Source organism: Amborella trichopoda, chromosome 13 (genome assembly GCF_054954075.1).
Source record: "Amborella trichopoda isolate Santa Cruz 75 chromosome 13, AtrichopodaSantaCruz75HAP2 v2.0, whole genome shotgun sequence".
NCBI lineage: Eukaryota > Viridiplantae > Streptophyta > Magnoliopsida > Amborellales > Amborellaceae > Amborella > Amborella trichopoda.
In genome coordinates this window covers 16,819,551-16,835,292 of record NC_142348.1, presented here as the reverse complement: position 1 = coordinate 16,835,292, position 15,742 = coordinate 16,819,551, and the positions used below count along the sequence as shown (strand labels likewise).

Sequence of the window (15,742 nt, the reverse complement as noted above, 5' to 3'; positions counted from 1 at the left end):
TCCTAGTCCCACACCCTAGACAAACATGTTCAAAGCACTCCCCCACTGTCATAAACCATACCTACCTACCTCTTTAAAGGATTCCGCCTTGGACACCTTAAAACCGACTCTATAGACTCTAGACCCACTTCGCCCCACATTGGAGTACAATTCTTTCAGCTCAAATCCATCTTCCTGATCTTTAAGTCTACTTTTAGCTGGGGCCGGAGGCGTACGGGCTTTTCACTTGAAATCAATAGATATCAAGTGACAAAGAGCGAGCTGTGGGCACATTACTAATTCTCCAATAGCACGTAAGCCTACACTGCCCTTGCACAAAATCTCCTCCCTCCCTCCCTCCCTCAAATGTAATAAATTTCCCCGCATTTTACACAGACTTTCAGGTATCACCATTACTAATGAAGCATGGAAAATCAGAAACACTTTCAACCAATCATTCAGTACTTAATCGAAATAACTATTCATTCAGGCTATCTAACTATCAATAGGCCCTTAAACATGCAACTGAAATCAAATGGAGTTCAAAAAAGCATGAAATCCATAGATACGACCACTTACCCCAACAAGAGGAAATGCGAAGGCGACCAAGGTGTTCTGGACAGGCTTAATGGCTGGTTTTGGTAGGGCGTGGGGACAAAGAACGGCCATAAGGAGCAGGCCCATAGAGCAGCAACACAATTGAAGGTGCTCTCTCAGAAAATCAGCAAGATCAGCCCACCCACAAGCTCTGGCCATTGCAAGAATTGCCTCTTGAGAACTGTTCAGTTGCTTTCTCTCTCCTCCCCTGCAATCCCCACAATCATGATGGTGGTGGTGGTGGTGGTGGTGGTGGTGGTGGTGGCCATGATGAGCGTGGTCGCGATGATGTTGATGATGGTTCTCGCTTATTTGGCTATGGCAATTCATAGAACGACTGCCAAAGGGAGGAGAAGCAGCAAAAAGGCGAGGGGATTGACGAATGAAGAAAGGTTGGGAAAGAGGAGAGGAGAAGGGTTTCTTTGTGCAGCTGAGCATTCGGAGGCCACTTGTGACAATTGCAGAAGGAAGAGTTTCCATGGGAGCGGAGAAGGCTGAGAAGAGATTGCTATTGCTGCTATACAACGCCTGTAGCTATTGCTTTCGGCTTCAGGCGATGATGCATGTCCACATAATGTGCTCATCAGGCCATGCCATTCAATCATCCATGCTTGTGCCCTCAACTTCAACGCAGAGAACTTCTCTTTCTTGGTCTACTCCCGACTCCTTCCGCTGGAAGGCCGAAGGATGATGTCGTAAAATAGCTAATAATGTGTACATGCACCAAGGGTGAACCTGTTGACTTCTCCGGTACAGCATTAGATGGGCCGAATCATTTACCAACCCGGGGCCCCAAGAGAGTGAGAGAGAGTGGGGATTTTGAATGTCCAGGGGACTGGTCTAGGGATGGAAAACTGGTAAGAGAAAAAGTTTTATAGGGTAAGGGCTTGGAATGAGATTTTTCTATTTCGAACTTAAAAGTAGAGAAAATAATTTATATTACCAATCCTGGATTTTATATCCAAACTGCAAAAATAAACAATTTTATTAGAAAATGGAGATATTTTTCTGAGGATCTAAATGGCTTTTTTGGGAAAAATATTTTCTATTCTCTCCGAACCTGTCTAAAATTTACTAGAAATTTTCTCACATGATATGTTTCTTAATAGTTGCTTTTTTAAGAATATGGAAAGTGGTATGTTTTAATTGTTAATGAAAGAATTTCATCATAACATCCTATCAATCTCTCATGTGAAAGCACCAAGCTCCACAATAGTAACCATAAATATTGTGTAAAAGTTTGCCCACCATTGGATAATTTCTCCTGAATATGGAGAATGTTGAGCTCAAATTTTGTGGAGATGTGTATCATAGTATCCTCTACAAAATTGTCATACTCCTAAGTTCTATAATCCCCTGTGGTGAGAAAAATTGAGCTCATAGTTCTCAGATTTGTTGTCGCAATCTGCATCAAAAATGAAATCACTTTGACGAGCCATATCTCCCTCGTTTGTGATCCATTTAAGATGAGCTTTAAACCATTATGTTCATCATTGAGTCCTCTATCACTTTAAAGATTTCAAGGTGAAAGGATTCATCATCAAAGAGTGGAAATAGAAATATTAAGGCATATCAAAACTGTTATGCAGACTGGCAGACCCAAAAATTTTTGTCTGAATCATGATTTTTACAGTATCTTGGATATTTTTATCTCGTATTGAGATATAATAATTTGGTTTTAATTTCAACCAAACTTTTGTAGTAACAAGATTCGATTGGAGTCCTCCTATTATTGCTTTAATAGGATTACTGAATCTTTTATCTAATGCCACAACTAGGATTGGGGTATCAATCCCTTGATGAAATAGAGTTGTTATTTCGATCATTATAATTCCAATATGCAAATATCTAAGTTTTGGGTACTGCTTAAATATTTTTTGTTATTTATGTTTTGTCAAAAATTGCAATTTCTATTGATCCATTTTTGATACTTTAGCTGTAGTGTTTCCGCTAAAGTGTTCAAAATGTCTGACATTCCAAAATTGGAACTTTGACATTTTGTATATTTCTTCTTTTTTGATAATCTTAAAATTTTCTATCTTAGATATATCAACCGTAAAATATTCTTATATTATATCTCTCAGTCTAAGAACTTGTTGTTCTTTGACTGAAGGTTCAGAGGTTGAAACTTCTGAGAGAGTATCTTCTGTCATCATTAAGACCATTTCCAAATCACTGTTTCTGATTCAAATTATGTCTCAACTTTAAAAATTATTGATTCGTTATCAGAAATTTCATCTCCATAACAAATTTCGAAATTATTTTCTTCCAAGATTTTTATCATCTTTTTTATGTTTTTTACCTTTTGTAGACAATTGGGTGCAATATGTCATTCATTGCAAATGTAGCATTTGCAACTTCTTTTGGGTTTGTTGTCATTTTTCTTGACAACATACCTTTTCTTTTTATTGAATTTTCTTTTTTTGTTGCATTTCCAATTTTTCCATTCGAATTTTTTCTTTTTAGAAAAAGTTTTCATTTTATACTTTTTATCGCATCCAAATTTTAAATTCTTTTTTAGGATTTGATTACATTCTTTTAAGTTAAAGCCCTTTTTAACTTGTTTAGCCACTTTTAGTTTTAGACAATAGTTTTCAATAGTTTTTGAAAACATATCTGATTCTATTGCCAAGGGTATCTTTGGAGACTAAATCAGTGACATACTTCTCATAAGTAGATTCACAGATTTCATCCCATGGTGAAGGTAGTTTATGAAAAAAAATTTATTTTCAGAAGTTTGTTTTGACTTCATCCAACATTTGATACCATTTTATGGTATTCTTTGAATAGGATTCAAATTCTTGAATTCTACATAGTTTTAATTTTGATAGCTTTGATCTAGCCATTGAATGGAAAGCAATCCATGAACTCACAAGTACAACCAAAACATCTACGAAAGAGATAGATAATCGATTTGTAGAAGTTTTTGAACCTCGCAACTTGGACACTGAAATACAGCAAAAGTTAATAAACTGGCGAGATCTAGAAATACCTTCAATTGGCTGATAGAAAATTTTACCAATAAATCTTCTAAAAAAGAAATACACCAAGTAACCTTCCAAGCATCAGAAAATAATATATATTTCATTGATCAAAGACTTATTAATAGGTGGTTAAGCCTTGATAATTTGTTTATTGGAAGAAGGTTAAGTTTCGATCAGTCAAATCAGATTGATCAAAAACTAAAACATCAATTAGAAAAAGATGATAAAAAACAAAAAGGTATAATAAAACCAATAGGATACAAATTGATTGAAGAATCTTTATTTCAAGGTGAAAACTCATAAACTAATATTCAAAAAGACAAAAAAAAACCTACAACAAAGCCTCAATGTTTCTCGAATAAAAGTCGGGGAAGATGAAATAATTATATTTTCTCATAACCAAAACAAAAAAAGTATTTATTTGTTTTGGGATAATTCAATTTTTTAGGGTATAAACCACACCAACTCGATAGGCTAATCGATACAAGAGCAACAACATGTGCCTGTAGTCCTACTGCACCCCCCTTAAAAAAATTTAGAAACTATTCGAAGATGGTTTTGATGATCTTCAAAAAAATTTGAGAATATCAAAATATCATCAATATATACTGCATAAATTTTTTTTAAATATCCATATTTGGAAATTTTGTGGTGCGTGCAAAGGCCAAAGGGCATTACTTTCCATTGATAATGGCTATATGGAGCACTGAAATCTGTAAGTTTTCTAGATTTTTTTGTTAACATGATTTGCCAGAAACCTGATTTACAGTCAAACTTGCTAAAATATTGAGCTCCTTTGGTTTGATGAATCAAGATAGCATTCCCTAGTATAAAGTTTCTATCAAATTCTATGTTTTGATTATGCTTTTTATAGTTGATTACCATCCTGACTTTTTTTCTTTTTTCTTCATTATGGTTTCTTACCATGAAAGCATGCCTAGAATGAGGACTTGATGTTGGTTCAATTAGGTCTTTTTCTATTCTTTAATTTGAACTGCAAATTCGTCTATGTCTCTTTTGAGATAGACTATTTGTTTAACTCTGATGATCCTGTTTGAATCAGATAGTTTTAAGCTATAATATCTAGGACTTTTTGTCCATAATTTTAGAGGATTTTCACTAAAGTTGGGTCTCAGTGTCTTGTATACCCAATGGTTTTCATTGAGTTGTTCAATCAAATCATTTTTATTGATTTACCCCTTTTTGAGGAGAAAATCCAAGTTGACATCTATATTTATGTTCTTTTAACACAGGAATAGAAATTTTTATGATGTTGACAATGTTTACTCTTGTGCAATACTTGTAAATGCAATTAATTTAGGGTTATTCTCTGATTTTTTATGTTAATATGTTGTTGACTGGGACTACTTCACAGTGACTCTACAAGGTCCTCGTTCGAGTCATCACAATGGCCACATGTGGAGTGAGGCTACTATGACATTACAGTGGTTCTTCAAGCTAAGTCTAAACGACAGATGGATTTACTATAAAAGTCATAATGTGTAAGCTACAATATACCATAGAAGTCATGTTGGGTTCATGTAGCCTTCAAAGGCCTTATGAGTGCTTGCAAAATGAAATGATAAAGTAGAACATGAACTCAGTGGGACTGTGGTCTCTCGTGGGCCATAGTAAGCAAACAATGTTTGCAGATACCGGACTGTGCTTGCCTATCTAGGCTAGTCGGTTGGAAAAAATCCATATTACCTTGGTATAAAAAACAAATCGAGAAGGGTCTAATGGGTTAGCATTTGATGAGGTCGGAGAACATGCCCGGATGAGTGAGTTGAGGGACTGTGTGACCCTTGTGTGTAATGGCAGCCTAAAGAGACGGGGGCCAAAGCCTCATCCATGTGCCATCACATGACATGCATATCGATAGATCGTACGGAAAAACCAGAAATCCACCTTTTAGAGTGAAGCGTATGCATGTGCGAAAGATACCCCTATGCACCATAAGAGCTATGATCGCATCAGGTCTAGATGACTTTGACTCTTCTCTAGGGGAGGACTTGAAATCCAAAGACTGGGATTGCGATCCCTTGGCTCATCAGCCGGACTTTGGTGACCCGCTAATGAGCCCCTGCATGGACTGTGGGTCATAAAAAACACTAGTTCGGTCTGATAAAGCAAGTGTGGTCTGTAATCCACAATTGAAAGTGGAGTGCCCCATGATTGTTGATTCCTAAACCATATGGATCTTTTTCCCATCAAATTAATTTAATCGTATTTTTTTTATGATGGAAATTATTTTAATATTATTATTTGAATTTTTATGAACCCTTGGATATTTTATTTATAATTTTTGAATTTATAAAATTAAAGATATTGATTTTACAATTGTTTAAATATTCAAATAATATTCTAAAATCCTTTTATTAATTTTAAATATATAAAAATATCATGAGGGTCCATTGTGCAAATGGGCCCGCTATATTTTTAGAAGGTGGGTCCCATGAGTGCCTCCCTTAGGTGGCACGCTCCACCCTTATTATCTTTCCTATTTTTTGGTGATATAGCATGTGGCCATATGGTTGGAAGATATTGACTTGATATATCTTTGAAAGATTTTGTAGAAAGATTTAGTAGACTTGTGCTATTTTATGGTATGCACAATATTTTGATTAGATTTAATTCATTTAATTTCTATTGATGAGAAAATGGTTTAGGTAAACGGGATAATGGTTCATGCACCTTCCATAATGTTGATGACCCATCTATAGAATGGATGACTCAGATCTCTCACCCCACAAGTCACCCTTGATTGATGGTCTATGTTCAAGCTCAGAATAAGATGCAAGCCAAAGAAAACCCTAAGAAACCCTAATCTTATTCAAACTCTATAAAAAAGGATTGTCTCTACCAAAAAATATCTACACCTTATCTTTTTATTTCTCTCTTAAGAAAGTTTATCTATCTCATGTTTGATTTCTCTCTCCCACATTGTGAAAGAAGCTAAGGGTTTAGGTTATGGAGTTCTTCTCTCCTATCTCTCAAATATGGATTTATGGCTAAGGGTTTTAGGGTTTAGCAAAAAGAGAATCCATCTCTCTCAAACTAGGTTGCTAAGAGAATTCACCTAGGGTTTGAGTTTGTGATCAAAGGGGTTCATGTTACATTGATATGGCTTGACCGATATTTGCTGTCCTGGTTCGAGATTGAAGTTAGACCGTTGATCCCGCGCCATCGAATAATGGTCACTCGATGTGGGGTGTAATAAGCCCGGTTGAGGTAATCTCCGACACTTTTCCTTTTGTTTCTTGCAATCTTATCTTTTATTCTCAAACATAGTGCATAGTTGTTTCAGTAGCATCAAGTTGTTAATATCTTGGTTTTATCGTTATGTTGATTTTATTTTGAAATTTATCTTATTATAATAAAGACCATATGTAAGTGATCTTTTGCCAAAAAAAAGGGTGAAAAAAAAAAAAAAAATTTGTATTCTCCAGTAAAAGCTCATATAGGTCTTTCTTTCAAGTCACTCATTGGAGCAATTAAAGGCACATATAGGGTCTATCGTGCATTGTGACCTAAGCAATATGATGATTGTGTATAAAAAAAAAAGGATGATTTAGTATAACTACACGAATGCGAAAATGTGACACATATACTATTAGTGGCTTCCAATGTTCACGTATGTATTGCGAATCAATCATCCAAACCAATGAACATGGAACAACAATCAAATGTAGCTAGCAAAAATCCATCATCTAATCCAAGTTAATTATGATCTGTTTGACTATCATTGTACTTTACTCTCTGTATCTTATACTTATTGAATCCCTTGAACGTCCCTTCCTAGTTGTCTCATTGAACCAGTGTATGACCCATCATCCAAAATGAGGTGCATCCATGTAATCCAGATTCCATGAGTGAGATAAATATCTGACCTGATATCGATGACCTGTATCTATTGGGAAGTCCATGCAATTTTGTCCACTTTCAAGTTCACCTGCATGTGGGATAGGAATTTTAGAACATCAGGTGACTCCATGATCATTTGGTAGATTATTCTATACACCAAAAATTTTGTCATGAAGTATCAAAAGAACGATAAAGAGCATTTAGTTGCAATATGTGTTGGAGAGGGGTACACATGGAAAGTGTGTTGCTATAGAGTTACTCCCAAAAGTATTTTGGGTTGAGGGAATTATATGACCAATATGAAGGGTTCACTGGCAGTATGACAAAGCCAGTGGGCTGCTAGGAAAATTAAACCATGTTTGACTGGTTGCCCGAAAATGTGCTAGAGAATGTAATATGATTATTATGAATCAAAATAAAATAAATACTTACATGACGTCGTGACATGAGAAAAAAATGTCACCTAATTCACCAAGGGGTAAAAAAAATGAATCAAGTGCACTAGTACACAATTATACATATATTTAAAATAGGTAAACTAAATCGGTAAATTGAGGCATTCAATTGAATCAATTTTCTCTTAATGGAAAGAATAAATTGAAAAAAAAAAAAAAGATAAAAAATTATAGATGATGACGAACAAAGCATGATGGATATCTCACTTTAGAATTAAGGAGCCACTGATAATGATTAAAAATTAGAATAAATTGCTATATAGAGCACCCAATTATCATAGTATTCAAGAAACATCGAGAAATTGATTTAATTACTTTGACAAAACATAAAATATGAATCCAAATAACAGAAGCATAATGAAATCTATAAATTTGTAGTAACCCAATTGTCAGATTATAAAAGAAACATCAAGATATTTATTCAATTTGTTTGATAAAATATAAAATATGCTTCCAAATACTAAGAATAAAATGAAATATAGGAAATTGTAGTTACTTATATTAATGTACTCTACAAGTAAATGAATATAAATACTATAAATTGAATAAAAAGATTGAGTAAACACAAATAGGAAACCCTTCCAACTCTACTTTTGCCTAACTGATAGAAATTGACACATAAAATTGAAAATCATTTGCGTATCTCAGAGCTTTAGTTCTCTAGACTTCAGTGTGTATCGTAAAACCCTGATCCTAATCCGTGTATAATGAAATAATAGAAACCAAAACCTTAGAAGAAAGGAGAAATGAAGGGACAAAGGAAAAATGAAAGCTCCTAGAGATTTTTTTTCTTTTTGTTTGGGTCGTGAGGGGGGGGTAGGGGGTTTACGAGTAGAAAGAGAGATAAGGGGGATTCTATTACGAGTAGAAAAAGAGATAGGGGGGATTCTATTACGAGTAGAAAGAGAGATAGCGAGAGAGATCGTAGAGTGAGTAGAGAGAGAGAAGGGGGAGGGAAAGAATGGAGAAAGCCGTAGCTGGAACGGGGACTAATAATTTGTTTGAATGTTGTGATTTAAAACAACAATCCAATGTCTAAAACATCTCGCCAACTGCCCATACACCTATCATAAAATGGTTTGATACAAGCAATATCAGATCGCTCGAAAATTATGTACCTCAGCAGTATGATGTTTCTAATATCGAACTGCATGAAAAATAGTATTTCGTCAAGTGGTGAGCCATTTAAGTGCAACGCAAAGAAAAAAAAAAAAAACTTTCAAAACCAGTCCAATGTTTAGAACATTGGACTGCGTTTTGTTCTTGTTTTCTTAAACAAGCATGCGATCCGATGTTTTAAACATCTGACAGCTTGTGTTCGGTGCACCTCAAGACGTGTAGGACAGTTTGGTGGTTTAAACATTGGACCACCCTACAAATTGGGTGGTCCAATGTTTTGCACCTCATACCGTCCTATAAGTATACAAAAAGAAAAGAAGGAAAATTAATTATGCAGTTCAATGTTGTCCGGAGGCAAAGTTGGTAAAAATAAAAAAATTGACGGTAGGATCTCTGAGTAAATATTGCATATTTTGGAACATATGTAATAACGACAAAAAAAATAGTGCAGATATAATTTTCTCTATTTTGTAATACCACGTTTTAATTTGTTTTTATGATGCCTTTATACCTATTAATTTATTAGAACCTATCGATTTGGATTGGATCCTATAGATTTGGATCCAGAATTGATCAGTCCGTTCTGGATCCTATAAAATATTGGAAATTGGTCAGTTCCTCCATAAAAAATCAGTTCCGTTCGGTTTGTAGCAAACATTTGATATAATTGTTTCTGACAGAGAACCAATATGAACTTGCTTGATGCAGGGAAAAATGATAGCAAACCAAAAAATAAAAATAAAATAAACGTTTGATAAAATATACCTTCTTTCAAGGTCTCCAAGAGAATCTACTCCAAAAAGATTTTTTCACAATATCAATTTTACTCAATTCCAATATCTCAGTTGTTTACATAAATGGAGCTTTCCTTTTTAAATACAGTTGAAATGATAAAATAAATAAAAAAAACATATTTATCTCTCATTCTAAAAGTCCTTTATTTCCTAAAAAATATAACCTTCCTAACTACATGTTTATTAAAAGTTTATGACTTTCTAACTAAAAGATTGATTTTCTAAAGATTAGAACATATCATCTAAGATTGTCCTTCCTATTTTCTCTCTATTTAAAAGATAACCCTTAAAATTCTAAAATATATATCTTTTATACCCCTCAAATCTCTACAACAAAAATACAAAAATAGCCCTAAATAATACCAAATCTAAAATCCAGAGCATATAAAAATACAAAATCAAAAAACCTTGATTTTTTTTTTTTGCATCATTCTCCCCAGATTGGGAGAAGCTCGACCTCGAGCTTATAAACTTAAATCTTTTAAAGGCCTTATCAAAAGTTGGTGATGTAGTCTCACCATTCGTCTTGGTATTTTTTTCTTTAATAAGTAGACATTGATTAGAACATATTATCTAAGATAATATTTCCTATTTCTCACAACCTAAAAGACAACACCTAAAATTTTAAAATAAATATCGTTCATACCCCTCAAATCTCTACAACAAAAATGAAAAAATAATCCTAAATAATACCAAATCTAAAATAAAGAATATATAAAAATTGAAAAAAAAAAAAATCATTGATTTTTTATTTGCATCACAACTTCACATTTGTTTTAAATTCTTAAAATTTTAATCATTGAAATGGCTCGTTTTTGCATGAACCAACTACACAATTTTTCATATACCTTTTTTTTAGAAAAATTTTTGTATCACTGATCATTCGAATCAAATAAAAAAGTCTGGAGGGATGATCCATGTCACCAATCTATTTTTTAAAACATTGGTTCTTACCAGGGTTTAAAAATCACTAGTCTAGATCGAAATCGCTCGACCTTTTAAACACTAATCTAGATCGAAATCACGCGATCTGGATAAAAAATCATCATGGGTGATCTGAACCCATAATATATCGGGATCTTAAATTCTATTAAATTAGAAAGAGAGGTGGTAGCCTACCAATACTTATTGATTGTTTTTCTCCAGATTTTTTAATTTGCATTATGAAATTTTTTTAAATTAACCAATACTAGCCAATACTTGTTTGTAGTACTAACATGCGGCGGTGCCACCAACGGCGCCACCAATATGCTTGCGCCTTGCTCCACCCGCACGCACCTCACACAACTCTCCCTCGTAACCCTTTTTACATTCCAATTCACTTTGTTATCTGCCCCGATGTGGGACTTTGTTTCCCTTTTGCCCCATACGAGCAACGAAACACACAACTCATAAATATAGGAAATTTATTGGAGAGAGAGAGAGATCTATTTATTTTTAGAGTGAGAGTGCTATTTATTTAGAGAGATAGAGTGGTGTTTGTTATATAGAGAGAGTGTATTATTTATTTTGAGATAGTGCTTTTTTTAGAGATAGACATTTGTTAGAGAGAGAGAGATGTTTTTTGAGAGAGAGAGATATTTTTTTTGAGGGAGGGAGGGAGGGAGGGAGGGAGGGAGGGAGAGGGACATGTTAGTTTTTTTTGTTTTACCTATAGAGGAGATTTTGAAATTTTTTTGGATATTGGGTGAGAACTATGATGACACAACACCTCATATGCACGGAAACAATGAAATTTAAAAAATTATTGGGTTTTTCTTAAGTAAGCAGATCGGTGACCCACATCAGCCATTTGAAAAACCAGTCCAAATTCAAAAATTTGTATGGTTAGAGAGGCAAAGGTCCAATGTATTTGTAGATTGTATGTGTATATCTTTGTATATTTGTATGTGTATATGTACGTTTGAAAAATATCTTCTGTGTTTTTTGCTTGTGTATGTGATGCATAAAGAAATTCAAAAAATTCGAAATTTTAGTGCTATTATTATATTTTGTTTATCTTTTTTAAGAATAGAAATTGCACTGGGATAAGTTAATTGGGACGATTTTTTTGCATGCGTTTTAGTAGGGGCTTGAGTCGTCACCCAAGAATGCCAATCTTTTGGTTTAGGAAATAGTTTATCTTTTAAGCTATGTACAAATTATCTTTTATAAAGAGAAGATAACGTGAGATTTAGATAGATAGATGGAGATAGAGATAACAAATCCCATGACCAACTCAAGGTGCCAATCCTGAATGCAACGATCAAATTGTAACACAAGAAGTGCGATTTGATGAGCATCCAAATGATCTTGGTATTCAGTTCGACCTTCTCAAATTTTATGAAGAACTTGAAAAAAAAATCACAATTGAGCTCAAAATCTCAGTGTTATACTTAAAAATGAGCAAAAAGTATTTTGTGAATCAATTTATTGAAGAAAAAGTGTTGAGCACATAGTGGGACTTCATCACCGACTTTTGAAAAGGCCTCTAAAATATTCGAGTTCGATAAACTCGAGGTCGAGCTTCTCCCAACTCGAGGAGAATGGTACAGAAAGAGATTTCAAAAATTCAAATTTTAGTGCCATTATTAATTTTTGCTTATTTTTCTTAGGAATAAGTATTGCGCTAGGAGAAGTTGGGTAAGAGGATTTTTATGAGTGAGAAGTTGGGTAAGAGGATTTTTATGAGTGAGTTTAGAAGTGGCTTGAGTTGTCACCCACGAAAGCCTATTTTTTGGTTTTAGAAAATAGTTTATCTTTTAAAATTAAGTAGAAATTATCTTTCAAGATAATTATCTGTTATTTTTTTTAGAAAGAGAAGATAACATGAGATTTAGAGAGATAGATGGAGATAGAGATAATGTGTGAGAGAGATAAACAATATATTACATAAAAGTTAGAAAGAGATAAGAGAAAGTGATATGTGACTTTTAGAGAGATAAAAGAAAGTTTATTTTTTGTGGGTTGTTTCATTCATTTATTTATTTTCGTCTATGTGTATTTAAAGGGAAGAAGTCCCTCACTATAAAAAAAGAGATTGGAATTGATTAAAGAATTTGGGTATTGTGAAACGATTTTTTGGGGTAGACTCCCTTGATAATCTAGAGAGATGTTATATTTTGTCAACCTTTTTATCTTTTTATTTTTACTAGTTCATTATTATTTCTCTTTGTATTAGTTGGTATCATAGCAAGTAAAATTCAACCATTGCACTATCATCGAAAGTTAATCTTGCTATGGATGATTGGCTGGGACAAATTATAGAAAATTTGAGCAAAGTCATGGTGGATGTTTGAATCAAATTTCGTGAAATGAATCAACGGTTACAATAGTTGGAGGACGCCATTGTAAGTTTGAGATGGTGTTGACAATCATGAAAGTCAGACTCCATATTTTGTTGTAAAGATAAATCAAGTCTCACAACCTACTTAAGGTGTCAATTATGAATGCAACAATCAAATTGTGATACAAGAAATTGGATTTGAGGAGCATGCATATGATTTTGGTATTCAAATTGATCTTCACAAGTTTTATGAAAAACTTGATAAAGAAATCACAATTGAGTTTGAGATCCTAATGTTCTACTTAAAGACGAGCACAAATTATTTTAGGAATTAGTTTATTGAAGAAAAAGTACCGAGACACATTGTGGGACTTCATCACCAACTTTTGAGAACACCTTTAAAAGATTTGAGTTCGATAAGCTCAAGGTCGAGTTTCTCCCAATCCAGAAAGAATGATGCAGAAAGAGGTTTGGAAAGTTCAAAATTTTTTTGCTATTATTATTATTTGTTTATTTTTCTAGAGAGTAAGAATTGCATTGGAATAAATTAGGTGAGAGGATTTTTGCAGATGAGTTTTATTAATGACATGAGTTGTCACCTATGAATGCTTATTTTTTGGTTTAGGAAATAATTTATCTTTTGAGATAAGTAGAAATTATATTTTATTATTTTTTTAGAAGGATAAGATAACTGAAATTTACAGAGATAAATGGAGATGGAGATAACATATGAGAGATAGAAAAGAGATTATATGGAAGTTAGAGAGAGATAAGGAAAAGTGGTATGTAACTTTTAGAGATATAAGATATTTTTTTTTGTGGGTTGTTTTATTTATTTATATTCGGTTTAGTGTATTTAAAGGGAAGAAGTTCCGCATTGTAAAAGAAGAAATTGAAATTAAGTAAAAAATTTGGGCCTCATGAAAAGATTTTTGTTGTTGACTCCCTTGCAGACCTAGATAGGTTATATTCGCTTAATCTATTTTTTTATTTTTATTATTCTGTTATTATTTTTCCTTGCATCAATATGAGAAAGATAGAAGGTCCACACAAAAATGACAATTAATACCACGAAATGAAAAGCCCAACAGTTAATTGTTAACCACATGTAACATGTTAAACATAGAAATCTCATATGATTTTTTCCTAAAAAGCCTCACAATTAATTGCTCAAAGAATGCTTTGAAAAATAATACCTTAATTCTTTTTTTTTTTCCAATACTTAAATAAATATTTTGAATTCATGCACTCGGACATAAGGCACACTCTCAGTATTTATATATTTTTAATTAAAGAATTAAAAATTGTAGTACAACACCATTATTTATTTTGATACCAAAAAAATTAGATTTTTAAACAATTTTTATGATTTTTTTTTTAATTTTTTAATTCTGATTTTTGTTTATCCGGAGTCCAAATCTATTCATTATTTTGAGGTCGCCGATCCGAGTATCGGTCCCGTTCTTGAAACGTGGTTGTGGCCATGCTTACTACCATTGTGCCGCTACCAAGTCGAAATCCCTCGCGTTTGGCGTGCCCCGGTCTTTCTGTGTATTCCCATACACACGAATACGCAAAAATAAGAAAATTCCATTCAGTCTCTCTCTCTAGACTTTCAATAAAAGGGTCTTCCAATTTCATGCCTGGTGCCAGACGTATTGGTGAATTCCGGTTTCCTTTTTGCAGAGAGAGAGAAAATCAAAACAAAGTTGATGAAACTGGTGCTTCATTGGTGATCTTCAGCTATTCACAGGAAATACTCCATCGTCTCTAAGTTTTTCTGTTAAAGAAGAAGCCTCCTCCATTTCTGAAGATTCTTCAAATTTTAAGCAACATAAAGGGGAAAGCAAGGAAGCATGCTGCCCACGGCCTCAAGGGGGCGACCCCCCTCCACAATGCGCGCCAATTCCATTTTCCCTCATTATCTCCGCAGAGTTATCAAGGTTTATTTTTAGCGTCATTCTGATCTTTTTTTGTGATCAATGTTAAATGTGTGTAATTCGATTATCATCTTTCTATTGGGAAATGCCCATGACAGTTCAAATTTTGGGAAGTCACTGTAATCATCTCGATCCAGTGTTCTCTGTTTCTAGATGTTTTTTGGCTTTTTGAAACTACTTGTTACTGTTAACGTATGCACTTTACTGGCTCATTTATTCTGGAAAATGTTTATTGAATTGAGTGTATGCCTTCGTTTTTGCCTATACCAACTGTTGGATAGGAAGTTCCCTTACATAATCATCTAGTGCAACGATCTCTGAAGCATTCTGAGAGGGCATTCTACGATGTAGTATTAGTTTATAGAGGTGAAGGAGCGTCCTTTATACAATTATTGGATGAGTAGAAGTATTGGAATTCGATTCAATTAAGGTAGTGAGAAATTAGATTTAGGAATAACCGTACACTTCTGGAATCACGCTGAGTACCTTGTTTGAGGTGATGGTGGAAACGTAAGGGCAACTCTTGCCCCCTTCACTCCCTTCCTTGCACCCCCCCCCCCCCCCCCCCCTCCCTTGGTTCAATCGGTACATTCCCCCTCCTACTTGCATTTTTCTGGTTTCCCTGCCTCCCCCTCAGCTTCACATTCCATCCCGCTCCCACTTTTTGTATTCCCAGAGACCTCTCCTACTACTTCCATACCGTTGAAATCTTTTGCAGTTCCCCTTCCAAATCCTGTTGGCTCGG

General features: G+C 34.0%; 2 protein-coding genes across 33 annotated transcripts in view; one reads left to right on the top strand and one right to left on the bottom strand.

Moving 5' to 3' along the window:
* HMA1 (heavy metal atpase 1) overlaps nt 1-1,249 on the bottom strand; it is a 74,096-nt gene extending 72,847 nt beyond the window's left edge. For all 28 annotated transcript variants that reach the window (XR_016047133.1, XR_002280926.2, XR_016047137.1 and 25 more), the window contains exon 1: nt 559-1,249. Coding sequence is in view for 8 of the 28 variants with exons in the window: in XM_020667123.2 (XP_020522782.1) it covers nt 559-1,056 (498 nt within the window). In the remaining 20 variants the exon portion in view is untranslated. The remainder of the gene's footprint in view (nt 1-558) is intronic.
* A 13,452-nt stretch (nt 1,250-14,701) lies between these two features.
* LOC18433899 (UNC-50 family protein) overlaps nt 14,702-15,742 on the top strand; it is a 46,086-nt gene continuing 45,045 nt past the window's right edge. For all 5 annotated transcript variants that reach the window (XM_020667066.2, XM_006843977.4, XM_088855265.1 and 2 more), the window contains exon 1: nt 14,702-15,000. In XM_020667066.2, coding sequence (XP_020522725.1) covers nt 14,914-15,000 — 87 coding nt within the window. In that variant the 5' untranslated portion in view covers nt 14,702-14,913. The remainder of the gene's footprint in view (nt 15,001-15,742) is intronic.